Below are 17,619 nucleotides of genomic sequence, written 5' to 3'. Positions count from 1 at the left end.
CCAACACCCCCAGGTCCTTTTCCTCCAGGCAGCTCTCCAGCCACTCCTCCCCAAGCCCGTAGCGTTGCATGGGGTTGTTGTGACCCAAGTGCAGGACCTGGCACTTGGCCTTGGCCCATAAATCCAGCCTGTCCACATCCCTCTGCAGATCCTTCCTTCCCTCAAGCATATCAACCCTCCTGCCCAACTTGGTGTGGTCTGCGAGCTTAGTTCGGGTGCACTCAATCCCCTCGTCCAGATCATTGTCAAAGATATTAAACAAGACTGGCCCCAAAACTGAGCCCTGGGGAACCCTGCTTGTGACCAGCCACTGGCTGGATTTAGCTTTGTTCACCACAACTCTCTGGGCTCGGATGTCCAGCCAGTTTTTTTCCCAGCGACGAGTACACTTGTCCAAGTGATGAAGTGCAAGCTTCTCTAGGAGGATGCTGTGGGAAATACAATGTGGGAATATAATGAATGTACTACTAGCTGGGATGAGAGAGTTGTAAATCAACATTTAAATTAAGTTGCTACATTATCTTTGAAAGTGTGCCACCTTTGTGACATTGATCAGAGTGAATTGTAGCTATTTACAGAATTTTCTTCTGACAGTAGTCCAGAAGGAATCAGGGCATTTTTCTTAAATAAAAAAATAATTACTTGCTGAATTTCTTGCAGATGAAAAGTACACCCAGTCTTCAACAGCTCATCACTGGTGCCCAAAATGACAGTGAAATTCTGACCAAAAGGAATTGCAAGGAGGAAGAAGACATAACAACCAGTGTCACAAGTGATGCAGTTTTCTGTGATGGCAGAAAACATGTAAGTTGAAGGGTGATGCACAACAGAACAGGTGCCTAATGGGGACAGATGTAAAAGCTAAAAGCTTGTGCAGAGTGTTGGTCTATTTTGGATTATACTACAAAACGAAGGAAGAATTTTACTTGAGTTTGTATCTGATGAAAGACCGACTGCCTTTGGCATGGTCATAATAGTAACACTGTGTACTTTTTGCAGCATAAGCCCAATCAAATTAATAATGGATAATTGATAGATGGATATACCCATTAATAATGAATAACTGATAATTAGCTTGGTATCGTGACCATGGTTCTTACTAACCTAGTAGCTATCTTTTTCTCTTAAAATTTCATTTAACTGAACAGTTTTGTTATCCTGCAAGATCTGTAGTAATGGAAATGTCAGCGGAAATTCAAATGTCAGAATGTCAGTGAATGAAGAGGAAACTGACAGTGATGGAAGCGAGAGGAGCAGTTCATAGACCTGTCACTGAGTCATCCTCTGATGGATGGCATTTTGAGTACTGCAAATGAGAGAGAAGGAAGCCAGTTGTAAATTAATTCAGCACATGCATTAAAGTCTCTGTGATTAACTGCGGAAGGTAATTTCTATGTATTAGTGATGAGGTTAAGCAGGGTGAAGTATCCAAAGAATCCGTGACTGATACTGTAAAGAAGGGAACTAAAATGACTTTTAGGGAAGCAAATCCGCCTGCTCACTTTGCAGATGAGTGAAAACAGATACAAGGATCGTGGTGATCTCTCATAGTTTACTGCACTGTGGAGTCTGAGGTGTTAAACTGACAAATGGATACTAATTTTGGATGACATTTGTGATTCTAATGACAACCATTTGAATTGGGCTATAGAGGGCTATTATGCTTGTGTATGTCTGTGTATGTACTGTGCTTATGTATGTGTCTATACAGCTAAGTACTCTCTTAGGGGAAAAAGTCAAGTTCCATTAAACTTCCCATTATGGGTAAGTGTTGGATGTTGATTACCGCTCTGTGAAAATGTGTCTTCCAAAATATGCGATGGCATTGCTTCCAGACATGCCAGCAGGAGTGCAATACATGAAGTCATTGGTAAATCCCTGTTCAATGAACCAAAAGGATAACTGATTTCCTCATTGAATGTATGTGGCTCCTGATCAGGTGAGGGACATGTGTGGTGATACTCAGCCCGAACATCATTAATCAGAACACCTATCCAGCCTCTCTAAATAAATGAGAGGTTCTGTGGACTAGGGACTTTTGCAGAACTTTTTTCAGGACATATGAGCTAAGACAAAAATCTATTTGCATTCCTTTGCTATGAAGAATTTTGGTGAAAAATAAGCATTTTCTGGTCAGGTGAATGGAAATATGTCAGTGAGTGAGAGAGCAGAGCTGAACAAACCTGCAAGGGAGATTGATTACACTGATACATGTCTCATGGAGGGAGCAAGATTGCATGCAACAAGCATCAGGTCAAAACAGTCCTAACACTTCTTGTGACTTCCTCAATAAGCACCTGACCCTTCCTTTGCCAAGTTTGTATACTAATTAGAACTTACAAGATAGAGCAGATGGCGTCTTTAACCTAATTATGCTGTCGGTGTGAATTTTAAAATTAATATTTGGCAAGCTGCACAAACAAAGAAGAGCATCTGCATGGAAGAGAGATATGATCTTACAAACACTACTCTGCACGCTTTGCTGTTGGGTTGTGCAATGCAGAACTCCTTGGTTAACCAGTCCTGTGTGGGTTGGTGTTTATTTTCAGAGGGAGGAGTGATCTAACACAGATACTCTAGCAATCTAGGGCAATGTTGCCGTGAGATTAAGCACAACAACAATTGCGTCTCTGTGACATACTCTATGTGAAAAGTTTCTAGGGCTCACCTTAAAGAATATAATTCTAAATGAATGGAGGCCAAACTATTTTGATTGAGTTGATAATTTGTTAAAGTGAAGGCTTATGGTGAAGCCTAGATACCACCATTAAGTTACATTTCTGTGCTGGCTTACAGAAAGGATGCTCAAGATGATCAGGGGGCTGGAGCATCTCCCTTATGAGGAAAGGCTGAGGGATGTGGGTTTGTTCAGCCTGGAGAAGAGAAGACTGAGGGGGGATTTAATCAATACCTATAAATATCTAAAGGGTGGGTGTCAGGATGATGGGACTACGCACTTTTCAATAGTGCGCAATGACAGGACAAGGGGCAACGGGCACAAATTGGAACACGGGAGGTTCCAGCTAAACATGAGGAAAAACTTCTTTCCTGTGAGGGTGCCAGAGCAGTGGCACAGGCTGCCCAGGGAGGTTGTGGAGTCTCCTTCCCTGGAGACATTCAAAACCCACCTGGATGTATTCCTGCGCCCCCTGCTCTGGGTGTGCCTGCTCAAGCAGGGGGGTTGGACAAGATGATCTCCAGAGGTCCCTTCCAACCCCTACCGTTCTGAGATTCTGTCATTATAGTGTTTCCTTCATTGCTGTTTCACGGCCTCCACGGCATTTACAACTAGACCCAAATGTTGTTTATATATGTGGATGGACAGCATACAAACCTGTGCCCTATAGGTGAAAGTAGGTGAAAGGAGAACAAAGTGGCTGAGGTGAGCTAGGAAACACCTTCTTTATGCACTGACATATGACCACTGGATGTCTTTGTACTATAGTCTTTCCTGAACAAGCTGCTGCAATATGGAGTATGTAATTTTTACATGGAATTGGTGGAGCTTGTAGAATATTTACTGGATGTGCAAGGCCACTTTTGTTTCCTTTAATACATGATAGAACCTAACACCTCAGCAGTGTACCCTACTATGAGCTATGTATTTAAAGCAGTCTGGTTCAATGTTTTGTATGTTCTTAGATTTCGGAGATTTCATTTTCTCATGGGAGTCCACATAGGCGTTTTATTTGGAGGCAATTTCTAGATCTAGAAGTTGCCTAAGAAAGCATTTTCTTAGCCTAGAGAACTTACTGAAGAGAAGGCGGCAAAGCAGTAGAATTGCAATTCCAGTCATAATTTTCAAGGCTGTTATGGAAGCAACAGGATGTTTTATACAGGTTACCTTAAATCTTCATGATTTGCAGTAGCTCTACAGTCATGTATGTAAAGATACTGACTTTCAAGGGAAATAAATGTTTTGTCCTGTTTGATCTGAAGCTACTTTTCCCAAACATTTGTCTTTTCTTAGGGGAGTTTGTTTAGTCTTAACAGCACTTGCACTGAGTCTGGCAATTTTGACAAGGCTGACGTCACAGGAGAAATAGAGTTTGCCATAAGATACATCTTTAAAGCTTGCATCTTAGAAATTTCCATCAAGGGATGCAAGAACCTGGCTTATGGAGAAGAGAAGAAGAAAAAGTGTAACCCGTGAGTATTTTGTAGAAAAGGAGAAAAAAAATAAGGGAAATATTCTGGTTTTAAGATACTTCTGTTTGTTGTGGTTGAAATTGGTTGATATGTAACGGTATGCCATATTAGCACTTCCAGAACATCCAACATATATACCAGCCCTTTTTACATATACACACTGCAGGACAAAGAGGTTTCATACCAGCACTTATTCCATTCTGACCATTTTCTGCTAGTAATTGCCTCTTTCCCTGCCTGTGACCAGGCATCACCTGTGCTGCTGATGAGCACCTTTGGACCTCAAGAATAGCAGTTCAGATTTTAGCTCTTAAGTTGTGCCTGCAAAATTAATATGTAAGTGGCTAAAACATGAGATGTCCTGTTTCTAATTCTTCTACTGACACTCTGTGGGTCACTGGGTGATTGTTGTATTACCTCTGTGCTTCCATCTTCTGTAATAAGAATAGAAATTTCAGATACTCCAACACATTTTAAAATCTAAAGCTGCTTATTAATTAGGTAATGTTGTAAGAGAAAGAATTACCTACTTCTGTGGATAAAATATGCCATAGAAATTTTTGGTTGGATAGTTAAGCCATGGTGACTTGTCTGTTTATTACTAAGCAATCGTCTCTGACTGTGCAGCAATCATTCATAGAAAATCACCAGGTAGAATGCCCTGGCATATTCTTGCCCTGCTGCCACACCATGTTCAAGCACTTACGTGACCACACTGGAATTGTGGAGCTGGTCACCTTCACCCAGAAGGAATGTGGCTTTTGCACATCTTGCAGAGGACGTTCATAAAGATGAGCTTGGTGATGAAAGGAGCCTTGCTGGAACAGCAGCTTGTGAAACAGGGCAGTTTGGGAGCACTTCAGAAGTGGGTCAAGGTTCTTTAAGTCCCCTGGTAATTAAGCAAGGCAATCAGTTGCAGGAAGTCTGAAAGGTAATGTGGGAAGTACTGTGTAGTGAACATGATGTTCCCTAATGTTATATATTTATATACTTCTGTTGGTTTCCAAGACAACAGAGTAGTACAGGCAGTACACGTTCTTAACGCACTTGCTGAAAAGCAGACTTTTAACTGATGTTTAAAGCCTGTTGCATTATTTAGCTTGCTGACTGGTTTGATTGAGGACTGACTGGCTACTTTTTAAATTAAATTGATCTGGGGTAATAGGACAAGAGGCTAAAACTTCTAGTACCTCAATATTTTTAAAAGTAGTTTTACCTATGGATAAGTTTGGAAAGAATAGGGAAAATGTGTAATTCTGTGCTGATGATATGAGATACAGCTGATTTTATTTACCCAGTAAGTTAATCAAGAGGCTGTTTTAAAATTGGTTTAAATCATAATATCTGTAATATGTAAAAGAGGCTGTTTAAAAATATTTAGTATTATGTTAACGATCGGTCCTTTCCCCACCAAGCTGTGAGAAAGCACTCTCTATTGCTAATACTCCTTAGTTTTAAGTATTAATGTTCACATGGCGTACACGTGAGAAACTCTGGGTAGGAATCATTGGTGCTTGATATTGGTCCAACTCAGCTTCCAGAAATTTTTTTTACTGGTTTTCATTGAATCAATGTTAGGGCAATTTTGAGTACTTTAGAGAATCTCCCACTTTCATTCTAGTGGCTGTTATAACAATTAGTATTTGTAAGAGTTATGAATTATTATGTATTATTTGTATGATTATACCTGTTTTGCTACATGGTACTTGGTGTTGTAAAGGTGAGATATTCTCTTCATGAACAATCCTAAAGTTGACGGAGTTGATTTTTTTTTTTTAAGCACATAATATGCTGTGTGTTTTCATCATAAAGCTGCCGCTACAACTGACGAGATGACTTCCTTGGTGGCTATTTTATTAGAGGCCAAGAGTATGAAAACAAAAGTTTCTATACAGATCCTAATCCCTTTCCCAGTTAGAATAGGATTGAAACACATCAGCTAAATGATATACAGGGATCCTTAAAGTCTGTCTGCTTTTATTGAGAAAGGTTATCCATCACTATTTGCCATTTTATTGCTTGGAAAGTTACAAAGTCAATAAAATTGTTTAAGAATTTAAAAAAACCTCCTAATTTATTTTTCTTCTTAGTTTGATTTTTTTTCTTCCTGTCACTTTCCATATATCCTTCTCTCTATCTACAAGGTATGTTAAGGTTTATTTACTTCCCGATAAATCTCCTCGGAGTAAGCGGAAGACAGCTGTCAAAAAGAGCACAGTGGATCCAGTATTCGATGAGACTTTGAAGGTACCGTTTGCAACTGTGTGCGACTAAGCGGCTTTTCCATGTTAATGTCTCCTTTTGTAATGTACAACCCTGCAAGTTCAGAATTGTCATGATGGGGCAACTCTAGGAGTCACTGATAACAATAATTTAAAAAGTTATGGTTTTCAGTCCAAATAAGAGGAAATGCTTTTGGAGTTAACAATGGTAAATTGCAAACCATCTTTGGTTTGCATCTTTGGTTGGAGTCTGCCTTTGTCCATGAAAACACTCTTAATGAATTCCAGTCTTGTACTGAGTTGTGGCAAAAGCAGAGAGTCTTCCACAGACACTTTTTTTGTACATCAGGAACCGGGTGTTTTGCAGAGCAGTTGGTATTTTACACATGTATCCCTTTCAACTGATAGCCCTGTTGTCAGTGCCACTGGGAGTGTCTCTCTGCCCTTAGCTGAATGCTAGCTGAATTCCACCACCTCTAAAATGTTGTCTTCTTCCTTTCTCCCATGCAACTGCTGCCAGGCCATCTCTTTGTAGTGTTTAATTTCAAACATTAATAATCACACCACAGAACAGCAGTTATTATTTTAATTCCTTAATGCCTTGCAATATTACTTCTTGCATCCTTGTAAGAACTGTGTGTAGAAAATAGGAGCCATTATTCTGACTTTACTGACACTGAATGAAAAGTGAAGCTGACGCTGAGTACTGTCAGCTGAGAGAGTTTGGATTTATTTGGTGGTTCCCAGCCCCAGTTTTGTACTCAGATCACTACAGACCCATTTTTTAGTGCGTGCATCAGCGAGCTGCAGCAGCACGTAAGATGATTAATTCTTCAGTAACATGCTGTCTTGGAAGAGGTATGAAACAAAGTTCCTTGAACTACACAAAAGCTTCTCTTGGTGTGTGTGAACATCAAGAATTTTTAGTGAGTGAAGTAGGCAAAATGTTTGAAAAGACCATTGTTAAAATTCTATAATAACAACAAAAAATTTATGTAATGTATGTAATCCTCATATATCCCAAAGTCTGTATATAGGGTTTAAGTTGGGAGAAAAAAGAGCATGAAGGTGGAATAATTAGTCCTAATTTTATAGTCCCTTTTCAAAGCAGAGTCATGCAGAACCAATAAAGGGAGAGTGAGAGCCGTGTCTGAGCTGGCTGCATGAATGCTAAAGGTAGTTTAGTTAGGAATCTTTTAAATTAGTTTAATTATTACTTCATCCAGAGCAGCAGAAATGTTCAAAAGAACATAGCACCAGTGCAGGTAAACTACATCATGACACTGAGTTTCAACTCCGTGGGATTCAGATGCAAATTAGGGCACTTGCATGTGTGAGAGGTGTGTAAGTGCTCTTGGGAATCACTGGAGCCCAGGGAGATTCACCCCAGAGCCTGCACCCAGCTTGCGATTGGCAGCCTAAATGTGGGTAGTGCTATCCTCATCCATGCCATTGCCTCCAGCTTTCAGCCCAGGTGGGTGCAGGTCACTTGCACGCTGGGTGTCACATTTACCAGCCTCCTGTGTGTGTACTAGAAACCCAACAGTGTCTCAAAGGGCTCTGTGTTTTGGGAGTAGATCAGGGCTTTATTTAGTGGTCACCTGAATTACTTCCTTGCCCCTACTGACTGCACTAAGTACATCTCCACTGACCGGAATGGAAGTTTTAGTACCTTTGTTAGGTGTCTTAATCTTGAACTGCCTCCACAGCAGCCAAATTCTGCTGGGAGTATAAACCAGAAATATAAATCCCTGCAAAAATGGTCCAGAATTATTTGAAGCTCTGAATAAATAATCAAAATCTTTAGCAAGGCAGGCCAAGGTATTCCTGGAATGTTGTTTCATATTTGGATGAACATTATTTAGCATTTAAGTAGTGGAGTAATATGCAAATTGCAAAGCACATTCAGACAACATGGTTCTGTCTGCATCCAGATGTGTTCAGCCATGCTGTGGCTGGTCTTCCTTTGAGCAGGTTATGAGCGTGGGTCTGCATTCATCCTGTGTATTGGTTGTAAATGCTGTTTATCTTTCTAGTACAAGATTGAATACTCACAGCTGGGAAGTCGGCAGCTTCAGATCTCGGTGTGGCATGCAGGAGCACTCAAATACAGGGTGTTTTTGGGGGAAGTGGTGATTCCACTGGCAGCATGGAATTTCGAAGATAACTCAGTGCAGTTGTTCAACTGGTACCAGCTCAATGCCAAGGTGATTCTTAATTTTTATGCTTAGCTGTATCTTAAGAGCAGATGTAGTGAAAGCTATGAAAAAGATCAGCTTTCTGAAGTTACGGAGGGAAGAATGCTATCAATCCAGCCTGTTAGTAAGATGTGTTGCAAACATAAATAAGCTGTGAGAATGATGTGGAATATGACTGCAGTAACACAGGTTTTTCTATGTCCCTTTCTTCAGCTTAAAAAGCCTGAAGATGTTCTTATCCAGTACAGCAGCGAACTCCTCGTGTCTGCGAGACTGTCAGTACCAGCCCAGTATAAAAATTTCCAGTTTGAAGGTATAAAATGTTTCAGCATACATTAATCGCTTCAGCTAGAAAAGAACTGATGTCAGGGACTGACAATGTGTCCATATAGTATTCCTGCATGGCACTGATAACAGCTACCGCAAACTGGTTTGTGGTGTATTATATTAAATTCATTAAAATCCAAACATTTGCCAACTTCATCTTTTTGTTCTTTTTAACGCCAATAAAAGCTGCACATTTTTAATAGCAGCAGTACGATGCATCCAGCTGCTTGGCTGGACAGCTTGTGCCTGTCATGGTGTTGCCAGTTGACCTTATTCTGGAGGTGATGCAGCAGTTTTACTGCCCAAGGCAGAGATTGCCAATTTAGGGAAAAGGTGGACGTGAAATGGCTGTAAGGGTCCCAGACCAGCACCCTTGGCTTCCTCCAGTGGTCTAGTTTTAGAGAGATTGTTTCACCTGGAAATGTTAGGTTCAAAATATACAGTCAGGATTCAGTCTTTGGTAATGAAAGACTTGTACATTAAGTGTTGCTGTAGTGTGCCAGAGTGAGGCCCTACTGGTGTAGTAAAATAAATGCTCTGGGGGGGAGGGGATGACAACCTTATTTTCCTTACCTCCCTAGATCATAGTGAGGAATGCAGACATTCAGAGCTCTGGTAGTGCTCTCTGTGTTCAGGATCATAGCAACAACAGGTAGACACCAACAGAAAGATCTAATAAGCTGTCACGTTAATTTTGTTCCCTTTTCTTTACAAAGTTACCAGCTTGCTTTCTTCCATTTTTCCTCCTTATGGAGGCCTGTGTACTGGGTCTCTGCTCCATAACTAGAGCGGTAACAGAGGGGCGGTATCACACTGTCAGTTTGGCTGTTTCTCCTGCTTCTGGCTTTGTTTCAGAGAAACGCTCCTGTGGTACTGCCCTGTGTTTGCTTTTTGCAAATACAACAGAAAGCTCTGGAACACGAATCGCAAAGCAACCTGCTACTCATTGCTTGCCTTTTTTTGGTGTGAATCATACACTGTATGAGCAGGTTAAAACCTTTCAAATGATCCTAATGCAGCACTATGAGGCCTTATTGCAGCAGTACCGCTTAGTCATTTTCCTATGTAGTTATAGCAGCAGCTTAGGCTAGCAGCTGAACTAATTGGTTATTTAATGTGATACATGCTCCTGTTTCAGGCAAAAAAGCCCAAGGAGTTCCTAACTGCCAGCTTCAGGTTATGGTGTTTGGGGCCAAGAACTTGCCGGTGCTGAGATCTGCTGGAATGCCAAACTCATTCGTTAAGGGGTAGGTATGAGACCTAGCCCTTCAAATAGAAAATGTCAACACACATTTTGTGCAAAGGTATGTATTAACTTGTTGTCATCAGGAGATCAGCATGTGAAAGTGCATTGTCCACATGCTTAGTCAGACTTCCCTGTGATGGTGACATTTGGGTGTTGGCACAATGGCAGTACTCAGCAGGGTGGTGATGGGTCCCACGTGCTCTTTGGGTCCTGAATTCAGAAATTACTTGATGTCATTGAAATTTAGAGTTCACTAGTTTGAGTACCTGCTTTTAGATACTAGGAAAGGAAAAAAACCTGCAAATCAAGAGGGTATTTGCATGCCTGTCTTCAGCTGTGCCTTTGCAGAATTAAATATAGATTTGGATACACTGGAAAGGAAACTTTTATCCTTTTCATTCTAGATATTTTAAAAGAGGAGGGACTGAATTTTTCTTCAATGCGCTGAGTAGTTTGTATGCGGGATCATTTTACTTTCTTACTGTCAAGCATCGGGTGCCACTGGCAGTATGATCCTGGGGTATGCTTACACAACCTTCAGTGAAATGGGTGAGCATTTTAGCTACAGAAAGGCAGGTTTTGGGCAGTATTGGGTAACAGAGGTAAAGGCTCCCTCAGCAGTCAGCGACAGCAAAGGAAAAGCAGAGAAGAGCCTACTTGCACCCACACTGAAGGCAGACAGGAATATGAGCAAGTCCCAAAATAAACACACTAGCACTATGGTCTACCTTGCACTTAAGCTGAACTTTTTTGCTATTTAAGCCAAACCAAAGTGCCCTAGTTGATTATTGTAAATGTTCTATTTTCTGGTTGAGAAATCAGTAACCTTGCTGAACTCCCATTGTTTTTGGGAAGTTGTCTCATCCTTCCAGACCAAGCAGAGGTAAAGCGAAAGTCTCCTGTCCTGAAGAAAGAAGCCTCTCCCCAGTGGAAACACTTGTTTGTCTTTGACGGTGTTACCCCAGCTCAGCTACAGCAGTCATGTCTACATTTGACTGTCTGGGACCAGTCGGGTTCCCGCTCAAGCGATCAGTTCCTAGGAGGAGCCAAGCTTGGTGCAAGTAAGTTATCACTAAAAATTGATGGTAATTTGGGAAAAAGTTCATTTAGTTTACATCCTAAATTATATTTACACGCTGCTATTTATTACCTGCTGTCATGTGCCTACACATACAGCCCCAGCTGCTGTTCTAAGCAACTTGCAATCTTGGGCTTTGAGCCTACAAGAACTGATGCATGTGTTTTTAGTTCAGGTCTGTGCAGAAGCTCGAGGGTGTTGGGGAATTTTCATGAAAGCCATTTGTTAGCGCGCTAATTTTGAGGGCCAGAGCCTGGTCATGCAGATGGGCGCAGAAAAGTTGGGTGGAGTCAACTCATCTAGAGCTTTCTTTTTGAGACTTGTTCCTTGCGCTATTTTCAATGAATTGTGATACTTTTAACTAGTATCACATCAAAAGGAAGCACAAGAACGATCTAGTAGACTCCAACCTCACTTATATTTTTGCTTATTATTTTACATCCACAAATCAGTCCAATCAATGGGAGATACAGAAACTTGTTCAGAAAGGCCTATTGCATGTTGGAGTTTTGGGCTCTCTTCCAACATAAGAGCAAGCCCTCTTTCGCTAGGCTGAGGAACCCTCTGCACATTGAATAGACCCTGTCTAACTGGTAGTAGAGCAGGGAAGGCTTGTCACTTGAAGACTGCCCAATGGAGTGTCTCACCTCTGTCTTCCCAGAGAGTATGTGCATGCTTTGGTTTCAGTATTTGAGATGAAAGGCTTGAGAAGACTGAGGCTCAATCACTTTGTTATGGTGTCAACATGCACTTTAGGGGAGTGTTATCACTAGTAATAACTCAGTGCTGTGCAGTCTTCCTCATGAGCTGCTTTGGATCGTTTCTGCTACCCAGCATTTTTGTTTCTGCTAGAGCAGGGACTACCTGCTTCTGAGTGAAGAAGACTGTCCAAGCCCCAAGCCTAGTAATGCATTAAAGTCACTGGAGATGAATGGAAGCAGAAAGCTGTGTGCCATTCTGCTATTTTTAGTATGCGCACTTGCTCCTCTGCTTTAAAGTCATACAACTGAAAAATTTTTCTCTGCTGCAAGCTGAGAGTGGGTGATCCTAGTTTAACAGGATGTAAATAATGCTTCAAAAGTATAACTACAGTTTATTGCAATTAATGCCTTAGGAGCTATGGAACAGCTGAAATTGCGATAGAAGTGGGAGAAGCACGCTGGTTGTTACCTAGTCCATTGGGCCAGAAGTTGGGTACGGTCGAGTGAAAAGTAACCCTGTCACCTTTCCTTTTGCTTTCTTGCAGAGGAGTCGTTTGGCTGTACGGACCTTGTTTCTCAGTCAGTGCTCCAGTGGCAGGAAGTGCTCCACCGTCCAAACACATGGATGGACTTTACGCTTGCACTGCATTCAAATAAGGAGAACTTCAAGTCGTGAGAGATTTTTGCACAACTCCTGCTTCCCCATGCGTGGGATGGACTTTTCAGGACTGGGGAGAGGTATGCCACAACAGTACCTACTCCAGCTTTTGGGGAAGAGAATTATGCATTTGAAAGTGTGTGTCATTCTGACAGTTTTTGTTCCAGAAGTTAAGGCTTTATCTGTGTCTCCAGCTGGATTATAAGGTTAGTATTGTTTCTTCAGGAGTGACAAACAATTTGAAATGCATTATGCTGACGAGTATCTAGATGATACGTAGTTTTCCATTTCTGGGTGCAGCAGAACTGTAGTTATTCAATTGAATCACAGATTGGAATACTCTGAGAAAGTAATTGTTACCTTAAGAAAGTTACATGCTTTCACTCTGATGTTTCATACATGTTCAGAGAGAATTAAAAACTAGCTTATCTTTAACTTGCTGCAAATGGGTGATGCTAACACCTCTATGCTTCAGAGTTATCTACAGCACCAGTACTACTTCACGTGACCCTAAAAAGCTCTGGCCTGTGGCCACATGCCTGTCAAACATGGGCTGTATCATTGTGCTTAAAACCAGGTAAATGTATGAATTCTGCCTCAGCAGGAGTGTGGGACAACAGCTAATAGATAAATACAGTTGGAAGAAGTTCCTTTTTCTTACCAGCTGCCGATGTAAGACAGTATTAACAAGTGCTGTATGCCATATGGATCAGACAGGACAAGAGTTTAGCTATTTTTTCACGTGAACTGGTGGAAATGCAAGCTTAAGGCCCAACTACCCTGTCAGTTCACTTTGCTTCAGATGTAGTGTTACAGTCAGCAGAAGCTTCATGTATACAGCTAGTGCCGCTGTTATATCCCTCTTTGCTGGGACTCAGGTGAAGATGGTCACACTAGTTTTTACAGCAAGCATTCTCCTTTCTTCCCTTCCAGGTCAATGTGGCTTTGAAGGACTTAAAGACACAGGGATTCATATGCTAAGCTCAGGAACTAAGGGAGTGGTAGCACACTTTACACAGAACACACCCCACACAAGAAATGCTTGACTCCGAGTCCTTTGTTACTTTGCAGATCTTTTATTTAGATGGTTGCTGCTGCAAATAAAAAACCACACAAGATTCAACTCAAGTATAAAGCAGCATAGGTGTCGTAAATGGAAGAGAAGAGCTGACAACATACTGTATCTCACTTTAACAGATTTTCAAGGAAGGGGGAAGATTAGTGGGGAAGGAATGGTCACAGAAATGCTCTCTTTAGAGAGAATACAACTGTGATATAAACAAGCAGTCCCTTCATCTTTGGAGTCTGAAACCTTAAATCAAACATTTTAAAAAATTAGAAAATTTGTTAGAAAAATAGGTGCAGTAAAATTGTATATATTGGATCATGTGTACATATAACAATTTTCATTAAGTAAAAAAATTATCTTTACAAATAATGCTTTATAGCAATTAATCAGCTGCACTGTATCAGGCTACAGTGTTGTTTAGGCATTTTTACAGATGCAAGTCTTATCAAATCTGAAAAGTAACAAAATATACAGAGCAAAACTATTTCCCTTTAAACTAGTTTGCATTTTATATATATATATAAATACTACACTATAACTGATCAGTAATGAAGCTGGAGTGCAACACAGTAGTGTGTTAGATTCCAACAGAGCATTTGCCTACTTATTATGTGAGGAAGGTATCAGTGTCCCTATGCCACACTTCCGAGCCATCACTGTAGAATTTCCCCAGTTGAGAACAGCAACCAGAAAAAGCTTCATTTCTACACAATGTAGTTCTGAGGTGCTGTCAGTTTTTTGGGTGTTGGTGGGTTTTTTTTCCTGGGAGGGGGGTGGGTCGGGGAAGGTGGGCATCAAGACCAAGACAAAAACTAGGGTGTAAAATCACCAGTGCACGCATGTACGCGCATATGCACAGGTGTTTGCAAATCCTGAGTTCTACAGCCTCTCTTTTCAGCTGTTAGACTTTACACTGTAACTAGTAATACAAAGACATATGGCACAAAATTCACCCACAGTTGCTTATTTTTAGACCAAACTGAATCCAGCACCTGCACAGGACATGTATCTTCAACTAGAAGCACAGCCTATTAAAATTTGTCTTGCTTAAACAGAGATGTGACTTAAGGCCTTTTGGCACTACACAAAGGCATGAGCAAGTTACCAAGGACCAGTGGTGCAATGAGTTTTTCACTATACCAAATTTAATAGAAGGTATGGAATAAAAGGGAGATTCAACCACCTCAGGGTTTAGAGAACATTTGTTAAAATGTCATACAGTGACCCCTCCCCTCGGGGAGGGGGGGACACCAAACAACAGAACAACAACAAAAAAAGACCCAAAACAAGAACACAGCATTAAGATCTGCTTTTCCCACAGTCCTGCTTTCTTGTTATAAGCATTGTTACATTGCCTCAAACTCATCAATTCTCTGCTTAGTGTTGCCTTGCCGGATCTGCCGCAGCGTCTTGTACTTGTCACGTCCCTGTCGCATGTTCTCTGAGTGGATAATATCATTGTGGGTCCTCTTATTTTCATCTCTAGCCTGGGCCAGCTCATCTGTCAGTGCCTGCAATATAGAGAACATCAAATATAGATTATACACGAGAAGCTTTTAGTTCGTGACAATGGTGTTCTTTGGTGAGAGCTGACAGTTGTTAGATGGCTGGACAGATCAGTGATATGGACACAGCATATGCTTTCCATAAACACTATGGATGATGTAAGTAATCTCAAAGCCTGAGCAATGAGTATAATCTTTATATACCTTGTCTTTAATTCAAACTGCCTACGGGAACTGTAAATGAGAAACTGTTGTGCATTGTGTGCTTAACCAAGTGGTTAAAATTATCTATTTTCCAGGAACGATTTGTTTCATTACTACTCCTCCTCTAAACATTTTCTTACCCTCAGTTGCCTCTGTACACGTTCATTCTTCTCTGCTTCAGTAATGCGTTTCTCCTCATTGCGGTCATTCCTGATCCCCTCGCTGGAGAACTCTGCGCTGTAGGCAGAGTACTCAGATCCTTCGTCTTGCAAGTTATCCTGGACGTGGTAGTTCACTGGCTCATAGACAGGCGGCGGGGGCGGAGGCGGAGCAGTCATCACCAGGTGTAGCTCCTCCTTTGTCTTCACCAGATCCTCCTGGGCTTCCTTCGCCTTTGGGAAAAAGAATGCAAAACATTTTAATGCATTTCTTGCTTTAAACCAGATAACGAACATTTCAATGCTTATCTTTCCAGTTTTGTCGATCTACAATGAAAAGCAAGAAAGAGGGAATTAAATCTCTGCAGACTGTTTCAGTCGCACGCAGAATGTTTCCGCCCCCTACCTGGTGATGCTGTCATCATCCACGGTGTAATGCAAAGGGGATCCAAACAAAGAATCTTCTTCCAATAAAACACACTCTAGGAAAAATAGTTCCATGGGACATTACAGTTATCTTCATCCTGTTCTCCATTTTAACAGCTGTAGGTTGTAAATATGGGTTCCATGGAGCAAGAACTAGATGTCCGCATTGGCATTTTTAATGCAATTATGCACTGGGCAGTCAGCTTCCTTGCTGCTTCAGTGGCTCTGCCCTCCTGTGTGGTCTGCAGCACGAGTTAGAGGGCACTGGGAGCACCAGGCACTCCGAGCCTTGCATGGTTTATTTTTGGGTTTAGTGCATCAAATTACTCAAGTCTCTCGACCCATGTACCAGGAAGCCACTGACAACAGCACACACTCCTCAAGACCAGTACCTGTGGCGTGGCTGCATTTACAGCATCTTCTCTTGACTGATGTAGTGTTTACATCATGGATTAAATGCACTGTTTATACATGCACCCCTTCCCCTCCCTGGCTCCAAGATGAGAAGACATTTTTAGGTTTTACACAGGCTTCCATTTAAAATTCTGACTGAAGGCTTGTCGAAAGGAAGGTGTTTTGCAGGCATATTGCGTATTCATCGCAAGTCTCCCCCCTCCTCTGCTGGTGTACGCATGTTTGTCTCCACATGTTTAGAGAAGTCATACCAGGCTAAGCACTGCGGTACGCTCTGCTCGAGTGTAGAACTTCAGAGCAACTTTGTAGAACAGAGATACTCACTCTGATTTGCCACTCTTCAACCTCGCTCTCTTTACGCTTCCTTGCCTCTTCAAGAAGTGCAATCTTGGCTGTATACTCTGCAAGCTCTGTAGCCTGTTGAATAATAAAACTGGAATTATAAGGACTCTTAAAAAAACCAAACAGAACACTGAAATACTGTTGACTGAGAAAAGACCCAACTGTTATACTCCACTGTAATGAAGACTGAATAGGAAATTAAGAACAAGAAGTAGATTGCTTATGATAGAAACCAGTGCCACAATGATGCTATTGCATGGTCTCATGTTCACTGCACTGTTTTTCCCCAGAGAACAAGGCTTTGCCTTACTCAAAGGGCACAGTAACATGCCTGTATATCTTATCCTCAAAATGACTGGGTCTTACCAGCTGTTCCTGGCTCTTCATCTGGTCTATAGTTTGTCTCTCCAGCTCTTCCTTGGCTTGCAGAGCAGCCAAACGATCGGCTTCCAAGCGTTCTGCTTCCTCCTGGGCTCGTCTCCTTTCCTCCTCCAGCTGAATGGCTCTTTGGATCTGATCTGAGAGCTCTGATAAAATACAGATCAATGCAGTTAGTCCACAAGCCTGGTCAAAGCAAAGGGACTACAGATGGTCTCTTAGGTAACTGCAGAGGTCAGGACAAGCACTGGACTCCAGCTTGCAATATCTCTTCACTGCACGCCTCAAAGTGGTTATTTGCATAACACATCAAGTAACTGAACTCAGTAGTAGTCAGCTGCACGTTATCATTAAATCTTCTGCCAGATATTTGCACTGAAGTCTGTACACTGATGTCATTCTGCTGCCATTAATTGACAGTTCACTGCAAGGACCAGATGTTGCTGCCTCCAATCTGTTCATCTGTGCATTGAAACAGAAGCTTCCATTTCACTAGAAAGGCTTGTTCCCGAAGTACTTTTTCTGTTAGGGGTTAAGTAAAAAG

At 41.5% G+C, this 17,619-nt stretch overlaps 2 protein-coding genes across 4 annotated transcripts in view; one reads left to right on the top strand and one right to left on the bottom strand.

The window, feature by feature from the left end:
* The window catches only part of SYTL3 (synaptotagmin like 3), a 36,726-nt gene extending 23,707 nt beyond the window's left edge, over positions 1-13,019 (top strand). Inside the window, exons 9-16 of the mRNA XM_075087829.1 lie at positions 661-804; positions 3,971-4,149; positions 6,294-6,396; positions 8,408-8,578; positions 8,783-8,882; positions 10,035-10,143; positions 10,998-11,203; positions 12,467-13,019. Of these exons, the coding sequence (XP_074943930.1) occupies positions 661-804; positions 3,971-4,149; positions 6,294-6,396; positions 8,408-8,578; positions 8,783-8,882; positions 10,035-10,143; positions 10,998-11,203; positions 12,467-12,597 (1,143 nt within the window). The 3' untranslated portion in view covers positions 12,598-13,019. The remainder of the gene's footprint in view (positions 1-660; positions 805-3,970; positions 4,150-6,293; positions 6,397-8,407; positions 8,579-8,782; positions 8,883-10,034; positions 10,144-10,997; positions 11,204-12,466) is intronic.
* Positions 13,020-13,635: 616 nt separating this feature from the next.
* EZR (ezrin) overlaps positions 13,636-17,619 on the bottom strand; it is a 37,864-nt gene continuing 33,880 nt past the window's right edge. For all 3 annotated transcript variants that reach the window (XM_075087831.1, XM_075087832.1, XM_075087830.1), the window contains exons 10-13: positions 17,064-17,224; positions 16,680-16,772; positions 15,498-15,749; positions 13,636-15,159 (exon numbers count right to left, since the gene is read on the bottom strand). In XM_075087831.1, the coding sequence (XP_074943932.1) occupies positions 14,995-15,159; positions 15,498-15,749; positions 16,680-16,772; positions 17,064-17,224 (671 nt within the window). In that variant the 3' untranslated portion in view covers positions 13,636-14,994. The remainder of the gene's footprint in view (positions 15,160-15,497; positions 15,750-16,679; positions 16,773-17,063; positions 17,225-17,619) is intronic.

Source organism: Phalacrocorax aristotelis, chromosome 3, assembly GCF_949628215.1.
Source record: "Phalacrocorax aristotelis chromosome 3, bGulAri2.1, whole genome shotgun sequence".
NCBI classification, from domain to species: domain Eukaryota; kingdom Metazoa; phylum Chordata; class Aves; order Suliformes; family Phalacrocoracidae; genus Phalacrocorax; species Phalacrocorax aristotelis.
Note: the sequence above shows the minus strand (reverse complement) of the source record. Positions and strands in the feature narration are given on the sequence as shown.